The sequence below is a fragment of the Malus sylvestris genome, chromosome 12, assembly GCF_916048215.2.
Source record: "Malus sylvestris chromosome 12, drMalSylv7.2, whole genome shotgun sequence".
NCBI classification, from domain to species: Eukaryota; Viridiplantae; Streptophyta; class Magnoliopsida; order Rosales; family Rosaceae; genus Malus; species Malus sylvestris.
The window spans coordinates 27,205,915-27,229,689 of record NC_062271.1 but is presented as its reverse complement, the minus strand read 5'-3'; the positions used below and the strand labels follow the sequence as shown (position 1 = coordinate 27,229,689).

At 36.7% G+C, this 23,775-nt stretch overlaps 1 protein-coding gene and 1 non-coding gene across 2 annotated transcripts; both read left to right on the top strand.

The window, feature by feature from the left end:
- Positions 1–606: 606 nt before the first annotated feature.
- Positions 607–1,847, top strand: LOC126594097 (peroxidase 5-like). The gene is made up of 2 exons (XM_050260306.1): positions 607–825; positions 1,000–1,847. Exons 1-2 carry the CDS (start codon positions 607–609, stop codon positions 1,762–1,764), a joined length of 984 nt encoding a protein of 327 aa, XP_050116263.1. The 3' UTR covers positions 1,765–1,847.
- A 21,457-nt stretch (positions 1,848–23,304) lies between these two features.
- TRNAF-GAA (transfer RNA phenylalanine (anticodon GAA)) lies at positions 23,305–23,377 on the top strand. The gene has a single exon. It is a non-coding gene; the product is annotated as a tRNA-Phe (tRNA).
- Positions 23,378–23,775: the final 398 nt, after the last annotated feature.

Below are 23,775 nucleotides of genomic sequence, written 5' to 3'. Positions count from 1 at the left end.
ATGAACCATTAGAGAACTTATTTTCTTGTTTTGTTTTATTAAGTTGTCAAATATTTTAAGCAGTTGAACCTAAACTAACATAATCATATGACTAATATGCATTTGATCCTCACAGAGCCTCAAATGAGGACCTTGAGAGAGTAGGACTTAAATAAATTTTGCACACCTTCTTTCTCGTTTCTATGCACACTCTTATTTAAATTGTTCATTAGATCTCCTTTGCTTGGTTAGATCAAAAGCCAAAATAAACATGGAGTGAATAGCACCCTACCAGATCGGCTATCAAGCTAATCATTTGGCTACTTTTTGTAAGTGGTGGTATGGAAGTTTCCCAGACCATCCTCTTCATTGCCAGTTGATATCTTTCAAAAAAAAGATAATTAATTAGTGAAAACTTAAAACCATGAAAGTTTGCTAATGGAAATGTTCAAACTAAGACAGCTTCAAATTAGCGTGCTTAGCAGCTAGCTAAAACACGTTTTACCAAATCTACACTTACCATTTCTCTTAACCTATAAAATGCAATTAACTTCAACTATTTCTTCCATCTCAAATCAACTTAATTTCTAATCTTCTCTATACTTGCTCAAGTCTTTAGCTGTTGAAATGGCTGCTGCCCCAATGTTAAGATTGTGTTTGATATTCTTTTTGGCCATGTCGATGATGGTTTTTGTGTCATCAGCAGCTCCGACAGTTGGGTTGTATGGATCAAGTTGCCCTTCTGCAGAGGCAATCGTGAGAAAAGCCGTGACGAAAGCTGTGGCAAGGAATCCTGGCATCGCTGCTGGCCTCATCAGAATGCATTTCCATGATTGTTTTGTTAGGGTATGCTTACATTTTGAATTTTAATCTACATACAGATTTGTTATTAGCACTAGAAATAATAATTATACATTAGAAAAGTGTGGAATGATTATTTTGGAGTGCCGATAACAGCTCTCTAATTATGTTAAAACTAATATTTAAGCACAAATAACATTCGTATGTTGCTTATTTCAGGGTTGTGATGCTTCTGTCCTACTTGATTCAACTCCCGAAAACCCATCCGAAAAAGAGCATCCAGCAAACTTTCCAAGCCTAAGAGGGTTTGAAGTGATTGATGAGGCAAAGGCAGAACTCGAAGCAAAATGTCCAAATACCGTGTCATGTGCTGACATCCTTGCATTTGCAGCTCGTGACGGCGCACTCCAAGTTGGTGGAATAAACTATGCAGTGCCATCAGGTCGGCGTGACGGGAGAATCTCCCTCCGAGATGAGCCTAACGACCACCTGCCCCCACCTTCCTTCGACGCCAAGCAACTCGAGGAGAATTTTGCTCGAAAAGGCCTTAGCTTGGACGAAATGGTCACATTGTCCGGGGCACATTCTATTGGTGTGACACGCTGTTCTACCATCTTGGATCGCTTGTATTCCTTCAATGCAACTCACCCTACAGATCCATCAATGGATCCCATATTTGCTAGAAACTTGAAGAAGAAGTGCCCTAGATCGTCTGACGATCCAAAAACGGTGCCACTTGATGTTCTTACACCAAATAAGCTAGACAATAAGTACTACACTGATTTGAAGAACCACCAGGGCATGCTTGCATCGGATCAAACGCTTCTCACTAGCCGGTCGACGGCTGGGTTTGTAAGGAACAATGCCAGATTTGGTGCTGCATGGGCTAATAAGTTTGGAGCAGCCATGGTGAAAATGGGATCTATTGATGTCCTCACAGGAAGACAGGGTGAAATCAGGAAGAATTGCAGGGTTGTCAATTAGAATATCTGGGAATTTTATTGGCTGCAAATTTAATTGTAATTAAATTCATTATTAAGTTTGTTAGTAAAATCTTTTCTGCTTGATTCCTTCGTTCACAAAACATTTTCGGAAATTATATGGATACAGGATAAATGTAGATCTAAATTCAAACAATAATATGTCACTGCATAAGTATGTATCGCATCATCGTTGATGCTACAAGTACTGAATATGAGATGCTGCTTTTAGGGGATTGCTCAAACATTTTTGTCACTTTTACTACAATTTTTTCATCTGTCTCACTTATCTTGTAACTTGATTTAAAAAAAAAAAAGGCTTATTTTTAGTCACTCTCCTTAAAACTTGATTTCGATCTCACTGTCCTCTAAAACTCAAAAGTTGTCTCGTTGCTTCTTAGAACTCGACTTTGATCCCCTTTGCCTCATGAAACTCAAAAACCGCCACTTTACTCTCTAAAACTCAATATTCACTCCAAATTGGTTTGTTTCTATATATGTATTCTATTACATAACTGTTATGTTTACTTGTGTTACATAATTAGGGCCCCTCTCCCTAATCGTTGACCATAAATTCATCCTTTCTCCCTCCATCTCCAACCACCTTAGTACTAGTTCCATTAGTTTCGTTATTTCTTATGTTCTTAATGAAGGTGGCTGGTGAAAAGAGAAGATGGTCCTTTTTGTTTTTTTTTTTACTATTAATTTATTTCGGGGGAATTTGGCATATTTGTTAAACCCCACCCCCATATTTTCATTCTATCTCTATTTCTCCCCTAGAACATATTTGTTATCTATCAATTTAGTCCCTTATTCTCTTTTAATCCTAACCCTTAATCTAGAATTTCTATTGTTCTTAAACTGCCATGTGGCAGCTCTCAGATCTCTCTCTTCTTCCCTCTCTTCCCGAAACAATTTTCCAATCTCAGTGCTCTCTCTCTTTCGGTTTCTTCTCTCTCTCTCTCTCACTCTCTAAACTCCGAGAGCTTCTCTCTAGCTTTCACCTCACTTTCTTCACAAATCAAACCCCAAAATCTATATATTTGGAATCCTTGAGACTTAACGAACTCAATGGTACCCTTGCATGCGCCATCAGAGCATCGTGGAGTTTTCTGCCATTGAAGCTGAGAGCTTCAAAGCTCTAAAACTCGAACCCAGGTGAGAAGTGTGTTCCTTCTTCAAATTTCTGGGTTATGCATGTTGGTTTTATGACAAAACTTGAGGGTTTTGACCTCAGTTTTTCTCTGTGCCAATAATCTAGCTCCGACGACGAACTCCGACGAGTTCGAGGTCCATTTCTTCCCAAAACCTGCTGCAGTGCGTCCAGGTGAGTTGTTAGGTATATTTGTGAAGTTTTAGAACCCTTCATTCAAGCCCTAACCCTTGCCATCCTTTGTGCATGCATGTCCGGTTCCGACGACGAACTTCGGCGAGTTCGTGAGTGTGTGTTTGGTATGTTTGGTCCGTGCAAGGTGTGTGTGTGTGTGTGTGAGCATTGTTAGAGATTTCAATAATAAATATATAAATTATTATGATATATATTATATTATATTTATACATACATACATATATACATACATACATATATATATATATATATATATAATGACTTGGTGCTGCATTGTGCAGCGTGTGTGTATTATGAAAGGATGTTGCAGTGCGCAGCAAATGTAAGGGTGCTGCAGTACGCAGAATGTAATTAGTTGAATGGTTACAACTTTTAGTTAAAAGATATGATGCTTACTCAAATTGTATGAGTAAAATTAAAAGATATAATTAGTAAATATTTATTTTCTGAAAATTCTAAATAGAGGACATGTCTTTTAGATTAACACTTTTAAGAAAAGTTGTATATCTTCAATTAAAATGAAAGGACTCGATGAATGGGTGCCTTAATGCCTATAAATACCTATTGTGGCATAATGTTTCATACACAATTCAGAGATTTATTTCTACATTCATTTCTCTCTACTCTCTTCATCACATTCATACAATTTCTTTCTAGTTATTTCTAAGGGAATATAATTCGGTTTTGCTAATCGAATATTCCATACTTTGTTGTATCCTGGAAGTGATTTGCCAAGAACCCTTTAGCAAACTCATTCGAGTGGGGGCAAATAACACTTTAAGGAAACGATTCAAGTCGTACCTCAAAGTCATTATTCGGATTATTCTCCATAATTCTACATTTAATCTAACAATCTTAAAGTGTTATTTTCGTTATGGATAACAAATCTGATAACATGGCTTTAAAGATTATCAATCAAGATGTCTACAAGTTAGACAAATTTGATGGATCAAATTTCACCCGATGGAAGGACAAGATGCGTTTCATGCTTACTGTTCTAAATGTCATATATGTGTTGGACCCGACATTGGAGCCTATTCGTGAACCAAGTGACAAAGACTCGGACAATATTGTTGCCGATCGAAAGAAGCGTGAAGAAGATGAATTGGTATGTCGAGGACACATCTTGGGCACATTATCTGATCGTTTATATGACCTTTATGCACACATTCAATCTCCAAAGGAAATTTGGGAAGCACTTGAACACAAGTACACAACGGAAAAAAGAGGTACCGATAAATTTTTAATGTTTAAATATTATGAATTCACTATGTTTGATAACAAACCCATCCTAGACCAAGTTCATGAATTATTGGTCTTGGTCTCAAAGCTTCGTGAACTTAAAATAGTTATTCCGGATTCTATGATAGTTGGGGCTATTATGGCAAAATTACCCCAAACATGGAATAACTATAGAAAGAAACTTCTACACATGGTGGAAGATATTAGTTTAGAGAATTTGCAAAAGGGTATTCAAATTGAAGAGGAAACTCGAAATCGTGATAAGAATTTTGCAAATCAAGATTTCTCTAAAGTTCACATTGTCGAAGGAAACAAATATAAAAAGAACTTCAAAGTCAAAATTGACAAAGGGAAGTTTAAGAAGACCAATTCCAAAAACAATAAAAAGAATGCAAATGGTGTATGCTACCATTGTGGAAAGAAAGGCCATTACATTCGTGATTGTAGACACAGAAAAGCAAGTGAGGAATATGCCAATAAGACTAATAGCGCAAATATGGTGGAAAACGCTGGAATTGATAACATTGTTGCAATGGTATCAATGATGCATATTGGCATGATTACCGAACTGAATATGGCAGCGGTAATAAAATCCTCCGATTGGTGGCTCGACTCAGGGGCTACTATACATGTGTGCAATGACAAGGCACAATTCAAGACATATGAAGCATCAACGGACAATCAAGAAGTCTTAATGGGGAATCATAATTCCGCCAAAGTTCTAGGAAAAGGAACCGTTGAACTTCAATTTACTTCTGGGAAGAAATTGACGTTGCTTAATGTACTGCATGTTCCAGAAATTAGAAAGAATCTTGTGTCTGCAAATTTATTATGTAAGAACGGTATAAAGACTGTTCTAGAGTCCGACAAGTTAATAATGTCGAGAAATGGGATGTTTGTTGGGAAGGGATATTCTTGTGAGGGGATGTTCAAACTAAGTATCAATAATAAAGTGAATTCTTCTGTTTATATTGTTGAATCTTCCTCTCATTTATGGCATTTACGTTTAGCACATATAAATTTTAGATCTTTAAAATACATGCGTACACTTGGTTTTATTACTTGCAATGATGATTATAATGATAAATGTGAAACATGTATTCAAGCGAAAATGACTAAGAAACCTTTTCCAACTACCGAAAGAAATACAAATTTATTAGACTTAATACATTATGACATATGTGAATTTAATGGTGTTTTAACAAGAGGAGGAAAAAGATATTTTATCACATTTATAGATGATTGTTCTAAATTTACTTATGTTTATTTATTGTCTAATAAAGATGAAGCTTTTGAGTGCTTTAAGCGCTATAAGGCTGAAGTTGAAAACCAAAAGGGAAGGAAAATTAAATGTCTTCGTAGTGACAGAGGTGGTGAATATTTTTCACATGAATTTGATAATTTTTGTGAAGAGCATGGTGTTGTACATCAAAGAACTGCACCCTATACACCACAACAAAATGGTTTGGCAGAAAGAAAAAATACACTCACTGAAATGATTAATTCTATGATGATTAATGCTAATACTCCAAAATATTTATGGGGTGAAGCATTGTTTACTGCATGCCATATACACAATAGAATTACATCTATGAAGACACATGTGTCACCATATGAAATTTGGAAAGGAAGAAAACCAAATTTGTCATATTTGAGAGTATGGGGTTGTGTAGCTTTTTATAAGGCACTCGATCCTAAGAGATCCAAGTTGGGTCCAAGAGGAATTAAAAGCATATTTGTAGGATATGCAGAAAATTCAAAGGCATATAGGTTGCTTAATTTAGACTCGAACATAATAGTTGAGTCTAGAGATGTCGAATTTATAGAAAATAAATTCTATAATGACTACTCAGTGTCTGGAAAAGAGAATGATCAAACACATTTCTCTAATCCGTCTACTAGTCAATCTCAAGGTGAGAAAAGAAAACAGTCTGAAACTGTTAATGAACCAAGGAAAAGCCAAAGGGTAAGAAAAGAAAAGACTCTAGGCTCTGATTTTATTTCATCTCAATCTATTGTATTTTTAGTCGAAGGAAATAGAACAAAGGTTCTTAAGAAAATACCCATATTGTTGAATGTTGAGGATGATCCTAAAAGTCTAAGCGAAGCATTGACTTCAAGAGATGCAGCCTTTTGGAAAGAGGCTATAGATGATGAATTTGAATCATTAATATCTAATCAGACATGGGTTTTAGTAGACTTGCCCCAAGGATCAAAAGCAATAGGTTGTAAGTGGGTATTTAGAAGAAAATACAATACAAACGGGTCTATTCAGACATTTAAAGCCAGGCTAGTTGCCAAAGGTTTTAAGCAGAAAAAAGGAGTAGACTATTTCGATACATATGCACCAGTAGCTAGGCTCACATCAATTAGAATATTGTTTGCATTGGCATCTTTATATAATTTGCATGTGCATCAAATGGATGTGAAAACAGCATTTTTAAATGGTGATTTAGATAAAGAAGTCTATATGGAACAACCAGAAGAGTTTGTTCTCCCTGGGAATGAAAAGAAGGTTTGTAAATTAGTAAAGTCATTATATGGATTGAAGCAAGCACCAAAACAATGGCATGAAAAGTTTGATTTTGTCATTTTATCATATGGATTTAGACATAACAATGCTGATAAATGCATATACTCTAAATTCACAAATGATTATGGTGTTGTTATATGTTTATATGTCGACGACTTGCTTATTTTTGGTACAAACATGAAAGGTGTATCTGAAACTAAAGAGTATCTAAATTCAAAATTCAAGATGAAGGATTTGAATGAAGTAGATACTATCTTGGGAATTAAAGTAAAGAAGCATAGTAGGGGTTACGCTTTGTGTCAGTCACATTATATAGAAAAATTGCTTCTTAAGTTTAAGCATCTACAAATAAAAGAAGCAAATACCCCTTATGACCATAATGAAACTTTGCTTAATGATTCTGGTAGGTCTGTTGCACAGCTTGAGTATGCTAGTGTAATCGGAAGTTTAATGTATGCCATGCATTGTACCAGACCAGATATCGCATTTGCAGTAAGCAAACTTTCTAGATACACTAGTCATCCAGGTACTGCTCATTGGAAAGCAATAAATAGAATTTTTGGTTATCTTAAAAGAACTATTAACCTGAGTTTAACTTACTCTGAGTTTCCAACAGTACTTGAAGGATATTCAGATGCAAGTTGGATAACAAGTGCTAATGATAATAAGTCTACATCAGGGTGGATTTTTACAATTGCCGGAGGAGCAATTTCTTGGGCTTCGAAGAAGCAAACATGTATAGCACATTCAACTATGGAATCTGAATTTATAGCATTAGCAGCAGCAGGTAAAGAAGCGGAATGGATTAGAAATTTGTTATTGGAAATAGAGTTGTGGCCACAACCAATGCCATCCATTTCTTTATACTGTGATAGTGAGGCTACTTTGTCTAGAGCATACAATAAGGTATACAATGGAAAATCTAGACATATTAGCTTGAGACATGAATATGTCAAGCAATTAATAACTGATGGAGTTATTAATATTGTTTATGTTAAATCAAGTAATAACTTGACGGATCCGTTAACGAAAGCACTTTCAAGAGCTTTGGTAGTTAGTACATCTAGTGGAATGGGGCTAAAACCTTTTACTGAAAATTAGCCACCAATAATGGTAACCCGACTTTGTCTAGAACATCACTAGTTTAAAAGTTTAATGGGTAATAACAAGTTATTGTTAAGTGGTTGTGAAAGCACTGAAAATTATTATATAGCTCATTCCAGGATGATCAGTGCAAGATTGCTACGTTTAGGAGGATGAGTTTTATCTCTTAATGAGGTTATTTGTAGTTATGTCTATAGTAGCAGGGACATGGGAAGGAACCTCACCTATATAAACATAAGAAGTGGTGCCGCTTCTACCAAGAGTTGGGTTTTCTCTTGTAAATGTTTATGAAACCAGGATGAAGCACAAGGCCATAATAGTGCTTAATTAGTTCAGAAATTTCTTTAAGGAAATAAGACATAATCATGTGTGTAGTGATTCCGGTTTTAACATAAGAATAGGTGGTTTAAACTTAGGTCACCATCGCATTCGTTATAACTTTGAATTACTTACACTAATTAAAGGTTTAATTCGAAAGACACCTTTATTGTATGCATGATTATATCGGTATGCTTGTGATTAATTATAAAGAGAGAAATGTTATTATATTATTTATCATATTATTGAAATTGGGAAGGATTGTTAGAGATTTCAATAATAAATATATAAATTATTATGATATATATTATATTATATTTATACATACATATATACATACATACATATATATATATATATATATATATATATATAATGACTTGGTGCTGCATTGTGCAGCGTGTGTGTATTATGAAAGGATGTTGCAGTGCGCAGCAAATGTAAGGGTGCTACAGTACGCAGAATGTAATTAGTTGAATGGTTACAACTTTTAGTTAAAAGATATGATGTTTACTCAAATTGTATGAGTAAAATTAAAAGATATAATTAGTAAATATTTATTTTCTGAAAATTCTAAATAGAGGACATGTCTTTTAGATCAACACTTTTAAGAAAAGTTGTATATCTTCAATTAAAATGAAAGGACTCGATGAATGGGTGCCTTAATGCCTATAAATACCTATTGTGGCATAATGTTTCATACACAATTCAGAGATTTATTTCTACATTCATTTCTCTCTACTCTCTTCATCACATTCATACAATTTCTTTCTAATTATTTCTAAGGGAATATAATTCGGTTTTGCTAATCGAATATTCCATACTTTGTTGTATCCTGGAAGTGATTTGCCAAGAACCCTTTAGCAAACTCATTCGAGTGGGGGCAAATAACACTTTAAGGAAACGATTCAAGTCGTACCTCAAAGTCATTATTCGGATTATTCTCCATAATTCTACATTTAATCTAATGCGTGGTGTGTGCGATGTGTTGTGTATGTACGTATATTGTGTGTGTATGTAGTGCACGTATGTGTGTGTGCTGGTGTGTAAGTATATGTATGTGTGTTGTGGGTGTGAGTGTGTGTTGTGTGTATGTATGTGTGAACTGTGTGTGTATGTATGCTGTGCGTGGGTATGTGCAGTGCATGTGAATATGTGTGTATGTTTGTGTAGGAAGTTGGGCCGTGTGCGTGTTTGTGTTGTGGGTGTGCGTGTGCTGTGTGAGTGTATGCCGTGTGCATGTATGTGTGTGTGTGGGGTACGGTGCATGCTCTGTGTGTGTGTGAAGTGCATGCTTATGCATGCTGTGTGTGTGTAGGTGTGTAATGTGTACAAGTATGGGTTTGGGCTCAAGCCCAAACCACCTCTTGATCCTAACCTATCCAAACCCAAGGCCCATTTCCATTTCCTAGAATTATATTGTTTGGGTAGTTTGATTAAGTTGTATAGTTTCGTGCTTAGGTGAAGTTGCTAGTGGAGACTTCCTTAATCATTTTCCGCACAATTCTGCTGCTTCGGAGTATCTGTGAGTGGACCACCTTAAAAAATTGCATGTTTTATTGATAAAATTGCATAATTTAATAGCATGTCTTGCATAATTTTTGATTTGAGGAATACTTTACAGAAAGCATGATGATTTAATGATGTTTGATTATATATATATATATATATACTATTTGCACTATATTGTATTTTTCTTTAGAACCCTCATTCTGGTAAACTATCTGATCGATGACGATAGGATGCTAAGAATGTTGTTTCAAATGATTTTTGAACACCTCTTCGTAGTATAGAGGATCGATGAATTTATGCTACGAAGTTGTATTTTAGAGATGAATTATGTTTTGTGCGTACCTAGTGAACACTATGCCGCCTGGGGCGAGGATCTGGTGTTGGCATTGAGGCCGGGAGAAATAATCCCTAGCGAAAGGCTGAGGGACACGGAGACAAGCATTGGGTTGGGAGGGAGATATCTCTGGCTACCGGCACAGAGACTGAGGTGCAGGCATTGGGCCGGAAGTATTGTTATTCAGTGCACTCACTAGCAGCACAACTTGTGTTATGCTTCCTGATATGATTTCTGATATGATTTTCTGAGATTGATTTGCAGAGAGATATATGAATTATTTTTATGGCATGCTAGAGGTTTTGAGAAACCTATCACTTATTATTTAGTAGTTTTCATTATCTTAACTGTGGGGGTTAGTATGTTTATAATTGTTTTCGTATTATGTATGTATATAAACTTGGTCCACTCACCCTTGTTTTGCGCCCCCATTCAGGTCTTAGGGACGAGGACTACGACGCAATATACGAGGCATTCCCCTACCAGTAGTTGTGTCCATTTTCTTTGTGTGAAATCTGTAATAGTCTTTCCTTTTGAAATCTCGAATTAGAACATGCTCTGTGCACTCTAGCCACTTTCTTAAGCACTGTTTATTTCCTTTAGACATTCTGAGAATTATATTTATATTTTCTCCTAATCTTTACTCTTGTATTCAATAAATGGCTTTCGTCACATCGGGTGTCAGCCAGCACGTGCCTATCCTGATATTCGGGGAATATCGGGGTCGGGGCGTGTCAATATTACCAAGTATAAATTTGAATGGCACGAGAGGATGCTGAGAACTCATCTTTGACAACAGAAACTTATAAGAAAACATGAAGTTGAATATTAATTCTCATGTGGGAACTACACGAAACTGAATTTGAAAAACTTTAGATTGTCGTGAACCGCTCATAGAGTCCGAAACTTGTTCTTGCTCTGGTTGCTAAAGGGATGCATCAATTGATTAAGTTTGAGGGTATAAGGCTGTAGAAGAAGATGGAATCTGAAACCAATCCGGATGTGATAGTTGGAAAAAAAACTTGGAAGTTTAATGTCTTTTAAAATGTTTTTTCCAAGCTTGCTACTTGGATGGCTTTGTTAACTCTCTTCTTATTATACTAATTAAGACTCCTAAATATATTTCTTGTGGATCACCTCAGCTAAGAGCGGTACGAGTAAGGGAAAGGGATAGAAAGCATCGAATTCCAGCATTACACCGAAATGAATATCTCTTATTAATGGATGTATATGCTAACTTGTTATATTTGTATTAGGGTAAGGAATGAATGTGTATCTGAATTTGAACTTGGATAAATGTATTTTGATTTTAATCTGAAATCAATGGACGGATGGATGGATAATTTTTATCTGCGAATACATATGGATTGATATATAGATATAGAATGTGTTTGATCTAACAATTGCTAGGCATTAATTCAGGAAAAAAAAAGAAGAAGAAGAAGAAGAAGAAGATAGTGATCACTTGATTAACAGGATGATCATGTGTAAAATTTGCCATCAGAATGTTTAAAATTGCATGATAAAAAGATTAAGATGAATGTTTGATGGTGGTGAAATTTGAATTTCTGTAACAAGCCATTAAACCAGTTAAAACTTTCTGGTCAGAGTCTGTTATATATCAAGGAATTTAGCAGGGGTGCAGTGTGGTAGATATGTGAATTAAATCAGAACATTAGTTAAAACTGGAAAGGTAATAAAGTGCAAGGAAAATGCATGTCCGGCGATTTAAGGCTCTTACCCATCTCAACTGGACCACCATAAATTCCACACCAATAACATATAGATCCACTGTAACTACAGTTTGTACTGGAGGGATGGGTGGTGGCCTTAGCATCTCCGTCCATTGCAAATTATTACTGTTCCAAAATCAACTACTCCATTTACCAAAAGTTAATATGCTGGTTAATTAGTGTCATTTAGCATGGTTAAAAACCACCATCCGGCCACTTAATACTACGGTCTAGTAATATTCCTCTTCACTTGTAAGTGAGAGGTCTTAAGTTCGATTCTCGCCAAAGGCAAATTTGAATCACATTATTGCTAGCTTATTGTGAGGCTAAGCTCACCCCATCCCCTTTAGTGTAGATAACATCATTTGTTAAAAAAAAAACAAAAACGAAAAAAAACAACCTCCGAGCATTTTCATAAAAAAATAAAAAGGCATGGTTGGTCAAGAACCCAAAGGCTACGCTGATAATTTGGATAATACATACGAGTACAGAAAGAAACTCACTACTCTAGATGACTGGACTAACCTCAAATCTATACATATCAGTTGAGTTTTTTCTTTGTGATTAACTAATTAATTAATTAAGGGGGAAATTTGCTGCATACACAAGTGGTTATAAACTTTAACAAAATAAAATGAAAAGATTGAGGATACTAACTTTCTTTTGTTCAAATTGAGGATACTAATAAACGGACAAAAATAGAACTTTTTACTAGGAGCAAAGGGCACTAAACAGTCAGTAAAAAACATTTTAGTATCTTTTTAGTGTCAAGTTATTGTCTATTTAGTGTCCATCTGTATTGTAAGTATACCAATTTCTAATTGAGATTTTTAAAAAGTCTTATCCACGACCACGAGTACTCTAGCAGTTCTAATTTTGATTAAAAGCTTATTACCCGTTATATTGGTGTATGTTTCCCTTAATTAAGCCCCATAACAGTAACAACAGCATTTAGCAAGGCAACCATCCCTCCATAAATGGCAAGATAAAAGTGTAATTATGATCATCCTCAAATGGAAATCTTTTTCGCTATAAGAAGACTGATGTTGCTTCACTTCCCAGTGTGAGTGACGTGTGAGGCTGAAAGAGAGCTTATAAACCCTAGCTTGTTCTTTACTTTTTTACTCTTGAGAATCCTCTTTTTAAGATCATGGAGAGAGTGAGTAAGCTGGCGCTGCTCCTGACCACCATCCTGGTGGTGGCTGCAATGCCGGTTGAGGGAGGCAGGGTGCTCAAGAGCAACGAAAAGGGGGAGGTTGTTGCTCAGCCTCAGAACGTTTACGGCGGTGTAGGCGGTATCTACCCAGGCTCACCAGGCTTTACTGGGATAGGGTTTGGGCCGTCAGGCTTCTGCTCTCTCCCTGGAGGCTGTGTCCCTACAGGCGGTACAGGTTTTGGCTCAGTCCCACTCCTGCCCACCAATACCCCTGGTGTTCCTCTTGGCGGCGGTGGTATTCCTTTAGGTGCAGGTGGTGGCTCAGCTCCAGTTGTTCCATGAACTCTCAGAGATGACCAGTTTGCTCCAGTGGGGTCCAGTTGGGTTTGGTTTAATGGTCTGGTTTTAAGTCCTTAATTAGAAATCATTTGTGTCTGGTTAGTTTTAATTAGGAGCAATATCGATCTCTCTCGTTGGTGTGTCTGCAGTCTGTTTGGGGTTTCCAGTGTTTGGTGGAGAAGCAAATAGCTGCGTCTATTTTGCTTGCTCTTAAAAGATTTAGCCACGGTTCTAACTTGGCTGTCACGCGTTGTACTACTTCTTCGAGTATGCTATTAAATAATGTTCTTCGTTTTATTTTTAAGCACATTAACTTACGCAAACCTTGCAACGATTTTTTTTTCCTTTATGGTAAATTTCCCCTAAACTAAACATGAGAAACTCCCACTGTTTATATAGGCTCAATTCAATGAAACAAAATGTATCCTCGTGTTAATATGTTGCTCGAGGGTTTTATCTCAGAGTGTTCAAATTATACCAGTCAAACCAACTGTGGATGCCTTGATTGAGGTTTGAAAGACCCATCAGACCGCATGAAGAAAATAATAAATAACCCTAATTTTGATGTGTCACTTTCCATACATATAATCAAAGGGAACTTTAACGAAAAGTTCACAGTACTGTTCACTTTAATGAAAATCACATTTTAACACTAAAAAGTCAATTATGGTACTATTTACTTTACCCTTTATTTTGTTATTATCGTTAAAACTCAAAGTTTTCAAGTTTTTTTCATTAATTTTCCTATAATCAAATAATAGAAGTTGAGCTGGTTTTTAAGGAGCAGGTTTCATCTAGCTAGAGTCCTTCCTTCTACTTGATAAAGGAGAGGATTAATTGCCGTTTCATATTTGCATGCCAGTTTCCTTGGCAAAGTGCCACCTTGTAATTCTGTATTGGGAATTTTCCTTAGTTTATATGAAACACACGTACACCACAACCGTAACATTCCGATTCAATAGTACAATGTCATGTGCAAGTCTTTTTTTTTTTTTTTTTTTTTTTTTTCACACGTGAAGCTGTATTAATTATTGATTCGAAACTACGTATATTGGCGTCCCCATTTGATGTAAGCCTCTCTACTTTTGACATTGTTCAAAACTTGAAACTTGAAACATGAAACCACAGTGTTGCTACTGATCTTCTCAATTGGATCTTTTTGTTCTAACTCCTCGGCATTCTTTCTCATCGTGTTGTGTTGTACGATGACAAAACCGTTTAATTTTTAGTTTACTATTTAAAGATCATCTTTGCAAAAAAAAAACAAAATCAACTAAAAAAAACAACAGTTTGAATAGCGTTGTCAAAATTTCATTATTTAAAAGAACAACATGGTTTATCTATTTATTGGATATTCATTACAGTTAGATGACTAAACTATTTCGAATTCAGTTAACCTTTTGAAGTTTGACATTATAGAGTGACCTAAAAAATAAACGATTTGTATCATCATGCAAAATTACATAATAAAAAGGAAAATTGAAAAAATAGAATGATAAAGTTTATAAAAGAAGGTTGCTAACATTCTTTTAAGTTGACATAATCATATAAAAACAATCGGCAGTTGGTCACCAACCACCGTCTGGGACTATAAATGAAGCATAAAGTTTGTTGATGCACAAAATCGGAGGTCTTGGAACAACGTAAATCCGACCGTGAATCTACAAGAAATGTAAATAACACAAGATGTATCATGGTTCATCCCAATGTTTGGGCTACGTCCACACTGATTATGTATTTATTTGAGGGATGAGGGGAGTGAGGGAGCTCTGTAATGTGAGAGCTTTGAAAGGATGAAAGAGCCTTAAGAAATGGCCTCCTCCAATTATAAGGGTGATGAGTCATTTTATAGAATAAGGGCTCATCACTTATTACATATTTACCCATTCCTTTATTACATAATTACATTTAAGTCCCCCGAGTATTTGTACAAGGTCTAAATACGAGGCCCTAAATATGGTATAAACAGCAGTCCCCCAAGTCTTTAGTCAATAGAGTCTTTTGGCTGGAGACTTGAAATTCAGTCTATGTGTGGGCCGAAGTAACTAGATGCTGGCTTGAACTGATGCTTGATATGAGGCAGTGCTCAATCTGAAATGACGCTCAACTAGAAGTAGCACACGCTGCGAGGCTGCTCGGCTCGTGACTTATGTTGCCTTGGTTGACTCGACCTGTGGTGTTTGAAGGTGAATGAGTCCCTTTTATAGAATAAAGGGCTTACTCCTCAATACATGAATGATGGGCTAGAGTTGATGTTCTCTAATGATGGTGAGGGAGTCCCTTTTATAAGATAAAGGTTCGCTCCTCAATACATAAGTGATGGGTTAGGAGTGATGCTCGTGGCGAGACGAAAGCTCCGTTGTCGGCGTTGCTCTTTAATGAAGGTGAGGGAGTCCTTTTTATAGAATAAGGGCTCGCTCCTCAATACATAAGTGATGGGCTAGGTCCCCTAAGTATTTTTCATGAGTGCTCTCTAATGAAAGTGAGGGAGTCCCTTTTATAGAATAAAGACTCTCTCCTCAGTACATAGATAATGGGCTAAGTCCCCCAAGTATTTTTCATGAGGCCCAGTTAAGGCCCAATATATGGTACATAATGTAGTCCCCAAAGTCTTCGGTCAATAGAGTTTGTTGGCTGGAGACTTCAAATTGAATCCATGTATGGGCCGAAATGGCGGTTGTTCGGAGGCGGTATTTGTATACCCTGCACTGAAGCTTTGTAGGTGAAGCTTTGCAAGTGAAGCTTTGCAAGTGAAGCTTTGAAGCTGGAGCTCTGTAAATGAAGCTTTTGAAGCTAGAGCTTTTGTAAATGAAGCTTTTGAAGCTGATTGACATGAGTGATGCTCATGGATGTTGACATTAGTGATGCTCATGAATGTTTATGTATGATTGATATGAGTGATGCTCATGAATGTTTATGTATGATTGACATGAGTAATGCTCATGTATAATATGCAGTACTTGTTGGAAATGTGCCCTAAAGCCAATCATGTGATGATACTTTACGGACATTTCACATGTTAAACTAATCTAGTTTTACATATAAAGGGCATACATTATTGTTTGAGCCGTCTCATATAAATGTTATATGCTTAAACAATAAAGTCCAAGGAATTTGTGATTGGGAGAATGTAATCTAATGAAGTTAGATTCTTGAGACCATTCTTTCGTAGACACATCCTAAACGTTCCTGATCATAGGATTGCCAATTGGGCATTGACAGTCCGTCAAGATCGGTACGTACTATGTCTTCTCTCAGGGAGAGTGATTAGTCTCGAATCATTGGTGTGTGTGACATCAAGACAAGTGCGGTAGGTGCTCAATAGAGAATGAGTTCACTGAACGCGATCAATGAAGAGTTCTCATATTCCATGTCACATGAGAACTCATGGTTGGGATAATGCAAAGTAGTCCTTTGACCTGAGGCATCATAGTTGTCTTGTGGTTAAGACCTTGATCTTTGATTATGTCAAAGTCATCCCACCAGGAGGGTGTCCACGGCATCGTTGGGGTCAAGCCGCTTAGCTATGGAGACAAGTGAATGCGCAACAAGGGATCTCTAACCTTCAAACTGTTTGAGGGAGAATACTCTCTGATATGATTTGAATCTCTGGCCAGAGTATGAATGAGATTTGGGAATGTGTTCCTAATCACATTCAAGGTAATCATATAAGCACAAGACACACATTGGATAGTAGACATGAGAAAATAAACTATCAAACCAAACAATGTGGTCAAGAGTATTAGATTAGAGAAAGACCGTATTGCATTTGTAATCCCAGACTGAATAGGTTCTCCACCTCTTCTGATTAGCTTGGGTAACCATGACATACGGCTAGGTGTCACTCATGGTTTGTGGAAGCCCTAAACGTGTGTAATCACTAAAGGGAGAATTGAAAATAGTTTCAATTCACAATCGATGTAAAATGGTTTTAATCGCCCACTACCTCGCTAAAAGGAACCTAATGGATCGTACACCGTGTAAGGTAGAGATGGACGAAATAAATGAAATGAGTAAGATTAATTGAATGGTTTAATTATTTATGGCAAGGATTAATTAATATGTTAATTAATCAAACGAATAAGTTCGTTAAAGACCACGGGATAGTTTTGGACCTTAAGGCCCAATGGGCTTCGAACGTCAAGCCCATTAACTTAAGTTGTATGACAATTTAATGAATAAAGATTCATTAAAGCCCAAAAGCCCAAAAATCCCTAAATGGCCGGCCATAAGGAATGAATTAGGGTTTTGGTTATTTAGGTCACTTAAAGAAGTGACTATATAAATGACTTTATAGCCAAATATTCATTAAGTGAAATAAGGGTTTATTTTTGGGGAAAATGGGTGAGAATTGTCTCTCCATTTTCTCTCTAAAGAGGCCAACACCTTGGAGGTGATTAGCTAGTCATCTAATCCTCCAAGGTCACTCATTCATCATCCAATCTCTCCTTGGTGTAGAGACTTAGAGGTTCTCAATTTTGGGAACTTGGAGAACCTATTCTTCCATCCAAATCCATGGATCTAAGAAGCAAGGAATGAAGGCCCTATCTCTTTGGGTGATTAGCCTTTGCTTATGCAAAGAGGAATCTACAAAGGTATTAATTTCAACTCACTTATTTTTGAGTTGATTATTGGTTCACCAATCTACTAGGCTTTGAATTTCATGGTCATGTTTTGTTTTTGAGTACATACAAGCATGATTCCGCCTTTTAATTGTTAATTGCATGCTATATGATGTTGCTCAAATGAACATGTTTTTCAAAATAATTCCTTCAGTACTGGGGGTACTTTTGATCACCTGGTTGGTGGCATGAAGGAGAGTACGGGTTGTACATTTCATCACCTGGTTGGTGGCATGAATGGCTAGTTGCCAAATGATTTTAGAGTACGGGTTGTACATTTCATCACCTAGTTGGTGGTAATAGCGGCAGGTTGCCGAATAATTGTGGAGTACTGGGCGTACTTTTGATCATCTGGTTAGTGGTAATAGAGGACCTAGGTCTTTTGGGCATATGGACCTTCACCCTCCATATGACATTGCAACCCATTATTTTGGACTTGCAGCCCATTATTTTGGGCCTTTTTTTTTAATTACCCTCTGATGGGGTTTATACAGATGTCTCCGAAAGATAATAAAAATAAATTACATCATTCGGGTGGGGTGTTTATTCCTTGCTTTTGCAGTGTTTTTCTGCTGCTCACTCTCTATATCTTCACCTGGCAGACAGAAGGAATCATAATAATTGGAAAATCTTTTGCTTTTCTTTTTTGCTTTCTCTTTTGCTTTTTGCTTTTGTTTTTTGCTTTCTCTTTTCTGTTTTGTTCCCCACTGCTTTTCTGCTTTGCTTGATCTCCCCGCTCCAATAGAACTCACTTCCTTTTTACTCATCCCCAATACATAAAAGATTCCACAATGATAAAAATATTCGAAAGACCTTTGGCATCAGCTGTTGCAGGCATTATGATTAGTATTCAGGCTCGTGAGCCTCATCGACTATTATGCAGGAAATACTAGACATCTTTTTCCTTTTTTTCTACCTACAGACCTCCTTTTCCTTTTTCTTTGTTTTTTTTTTCTTTTTTTCTTTTTCCTTTTGGCATATGGCAGACAACACAAAGGAGAATAATAATAGAAATATTGTAAGAAAACTTATCTTCTTCCTGTTTTCCACTAGTGCTCGTGGTATTCGCAGGAGATAGGACTTGGTTTGTGAAGTGGTTTGTGAAGGTGATGACTTCGGCACCGGAGAAGGCCAGGTAGGAGTGACCATTTGGTGAGCTCGGCCGCGATTGAGGCAGCGGGTGAGGAGAAGATTCATGGCAGATTCAAAGCTTTACCAAGATCATGAGGATCAGTGTGTACTACGACTGCTCATCCAAGAATGGAATTAGGTCCGCTCAGTGGAATCTGCTAGTCCTGGAGAGAGACTTCAGCAACTCCATCTGGGCCTGCAACAACGTTACCCAAATCGAGACGTGACGCTCCTTATCTGAGGGAGCTTCATGTTCCTTCTTCAATGGATTAAAATGAGGTCCAGTGGAATTGCAACCATTGGAGGTATCACCAAGAGCATGGATATGGAAACCATGAAGGCCAGGATAGAGGCCATTAATCCTCCCTTGAGCTTCAACTGTTAGAACAACAAGATGTTCATGTTAGGGAAAATCGACTTATAGCTCCTTTAAACGGGCAAGTAGTTGTTCTTTGGAGAGACCCATGAGTGTTTCAGTACAGGTTTTGCAGAGGCAGAGGCAATACTGAAAGAGTGGGGAAAAAGCACAAAAGACGGCGATGAGAAGCAGAACCGGGGTTTCCGGTTCGGTCCCGCAGAAGAAAGAAGAAAACCTTAAGGAGAAGGATGGGTTCGGTCCCACAAAAAAAAAAAAGCCTCACAGAGAAGCATCGGCTTGAGCGGGAATAGAAGTGGACGACGGAGATCAAGGGAAGAAAGCTTAAGGAGAATGATGGGTCTCAGAAAGCTTAAGACTACTCTGTGATGATTAATTAGCCAAGTCTAAGCACGACTCGCGCCCCGAGGAAGCGCCGGTGACCATAATGACTTTGCCGTGGAGGTGGCTTCAGGGCTCCAGGTGGTCCGACACTCGATGAGGTGGCTCCAGGGCTCCAGGTGAGGGCGGTGATGTTTCCGGCAGAGTCCGGTGTGATCTAGGAGCGTATCGTTGCTGATCGTCGCCGGCTGGAGCACTGTGAACTTGTTGTAAGAAAGAAAGAAATATTTGGGACTTTTTTTTTATGAGCAGAGACTGATAGAGAGAGAGGTCTCTGTCGGTGTGGACGCCCAAGAACAGGAGAGAGATCTGTGGAGTGTTTGAGATTTGGATCTTTTTCTGTTTCTGGGTTTCTTAGGAAAACTTTGGGTTCTTGGGTTTTTGCAGATTCACGGTGGAGTGTGGTGAGGTCTCATGGTGGTGAGATGGAAAAAATGAAAAAGGACCGACATAGTTTTTCGTGTCGATTCCCACAGACTGCGCCAAATGTTGATGCACAAAACCGGAGGTCTTAGAACAACGTAAATTTGACCGTGAATATGCAAGAAATGTAAATAACACAAGATGTATCGTGGTTCACCCCACTGTTTGGGCTACGTCCACACTAATTATGTATTTATTTGAGGGATGAGGGGAGTGAGGGAGCTCTATAATGTGAGAGCTTTGAAAGGATGAATAAGTCTTAAGAAATGGCCTCCTCCAATTGTGAGGGTGAGGAGTCCTTTTATAAAATAAGGGCTCCTCACTTATTACATATTTGGCCCTTCCTTTATTACATAATTACATTTAAGTCCCCCGAGTATTTGTACGAAGTCTAAATACGAGGCCCTAAATATGGTATAAACAAAGTTTATGGTTGTAAACAAGTTTGGAGTTTGTAGTTATTAGTCTCATTCAGTGGGACTTCTTCAAGATTTCATAGCAACATAAGTATATATGCTCAAGTCTCAATCACCCAACAGCCTTATAATTTTGTTACCCAAAAGAAGCAAGCCTAGTACTACTATAGGATTGTGGCATTGTGCTATCAAAGCAAGGTGCATGAAAATCTCAAGCCCTTGACCAATAGGTAGGTTGCCTTATCTATCCATGCACCTTAACCAAGTCTCAATCAACCTTTGTCTGTAACAATTTAGATTTAAGAAACATAAAACCCGTTGATGTGGGTTAGGTCGATCAGTTAATTAGAAACCGTCTAATTTCTAGTAAGTAGTAAGTACAAAAGTGTTTTTATTATAAACATGTATATGAAGTTGGAATCATTGGGGCTAAGGGCTCATTTGGAACTCATTTGTAGTAAGCACAAAAATGAAAAGGAGAAATTAGAATCCCCTGCATTTTTTCAATACATTTTAGATCAAACATCGGTTCCTTTCTAAGATTTGATTAAGAGGTTTTGACCAATTGCCACATCAACATTTTTCTATTTTTTAAATTACACATAATTTGTTTAAAGGCATCTTCACTTCACCTTTAACTAATTGCCTAAAATTTAGGAAATTTTATTTTCCTGGTCCTTTAAACTCCTACGTTTTAATGACTCTTTCTATAAAAAAAAAAAAATTAATTAAAGTAATTTAAACTTTACATTGTTAACGACTCTTTCTATAAAATTAAAAAATTAAAAAAAAATTAAAGTAACTCCTCATTATTAGGACAAAAAGTTATAAAACTTATGTTTTGAAAACAAATGTACCAAAAATTAAATGTACCAAAAATTCAAATGTACCAAGAAATCAAATATACCAAAAATTCAAATGTACCAAGAAGCCAAATGGACCAAAAATTCAAATGTACCAAGTAACCAAATGTACTATTATAATCAAACGTAATGACATAACCAAACGTAGCTAACAACGAGTTTTGTTACATTCTATTTAATTTACTAAAATAAATATTTTAATAAAAAATAAAAAAAAATCTTAAATCATCATAATAAGAGATGCATAAAAATAGGAGGAAAAAAAGGAAATGCTAACGTGAATAGACTTCTAATGAAAAAAAATTAAGCACCAAAATTGTAGGGAAAATGTTTAATCACATTTGTAAAAGGAATAGATGTTTAGTCTATGACATTTAAAACAAGGCGTGTATTTCAAAACGTCCCAAATGAAAAAGACGTTACTTTATTCCGACTCTCCTATATGACGTCCCTTTTGGGTGGTCTTCGTCTCTTCGGCATTTGTTCCGTCGACCTCTGGAATCATATGGATCTGTTTGTTTGCTGAGAAAATCGAAGGAAGATAGCCAAGAAAGTACTCACTGCGGAGCTGGTCATAAGCAAGGGAAAAAGACTCCAAAGTTCCTCAGAAACCGCCTTGGTAGCGATGCAACAAAACTCTCTGAACTTGGTGATTGTCCTGACCTGATTTAATAAAAAAAAGGATGGAAACAAGGATCCACCAGAAGGATTGCTAGTACGTGGAGTTTGGCAAAATGGAGGTGGTCGTAAGCTCGTGAAGATGATAAAAGTGAATCAAGTGATTGTCTAGTCCAAGCAAGAACCCATCCGTTTGTAATTGCACGGGTTGCCACCAGATGAACTCTCTTTTTTTGTATGAATGTGTTTCTGTGTCATATGCGGTCTGTATGTTTTCTGTAGCACAAGAAAAAAACTTGTAGCCGTTAAGGGAGTTATGATGAGCGATTATCGTTTAGAAGTAGCCTCGAATGACCGTTTGATAACCATTTTGTTTGAAAACAAAAACTAAAAAACGAAATGGTTATTGGATGGCCTGTTATATTACTTTGAATATCTGAATACCGTAACATTTATATGAATTTTGCTCTATCGTTTATGTAGCTGTACATCCATTCCAAATTAAGTTTGGTTTCGATTAATTTTAACGAAAATTCTGGTATGCATTGATGTATTGCATACACTGTCAAAGAAACACTCGATCTGCTTAGTTTAATCATATCGTAATACATTTGTCGAAATCAACTACTGGATCTTATTAAAATAATAATGTATTTAATGTTCAATGCATCAATGTCTAGAATACATTGTCAAAATCAACTAATGGTTCTTATTAAAGTTGTAATGTATCTAACTTTCAATGCTTGATCTTATTAAAATGATAATGTATATAGTTTTCAACGCATCAATATCTTGAATACATTGTTTAAATCAACTAATGGTTCTTATTAAAATGATAATTGATCAAATTTCCAATGCTCGTAATGTATATGATAATCGAAGGTGACGTGTTTTCGAGTATGTGACTTTCTAGTTACCTAAAGACTCAGGCATATGAGTGGCTAAGCTACATCTGTGTGTCTGACTTCTTAAATCCTAGTCCAGATTCTTCTTTCGTAAATTGGAGTATCTTAAAAAAAAATCTTGTCCCAAAAAAAAATAAAAATAAAAACTATCAGTAGTAAATTGGAACAACTGTCTAGGTTATGCAGGCATGCGGGGATAGCTCAGTTGGGAGAGCGTCAGACTGAAGATCTGAAGGTCAGGTGTTCGATCCACCTTCACCGCAAACCATTTTTTATTTTTAATCCTTTTTACGCGTTTCTTTGGCGATGCGTGGGGCCTAATACGACAATATCTTGTGTCGTTTCCTTCAAAGCTGAGAAACTGGAGAAGGTTAGTGGCATGAAACATGACAAAAATAAAATCACTATTTAACTTTTTTCTTTTTTCTTTTTCCTGATTTGAAAAACCAGAAAGCCATTTTCTTTTGTTAAAGCAAATTCCACAGCAGCTTTGTGACATCATGCATGCTAATAATTTTGGTAAGATTTAAGAAGAATTAGCTTAATTATATGTTAATCAGCTAGATTAGACCAACCATAATCCAACAACCAACTTGACAAATCATCATAGGGAAAAATGGGTTAGGTGAGAAGATATCTTATCCGAATCTTTTCCATCAAG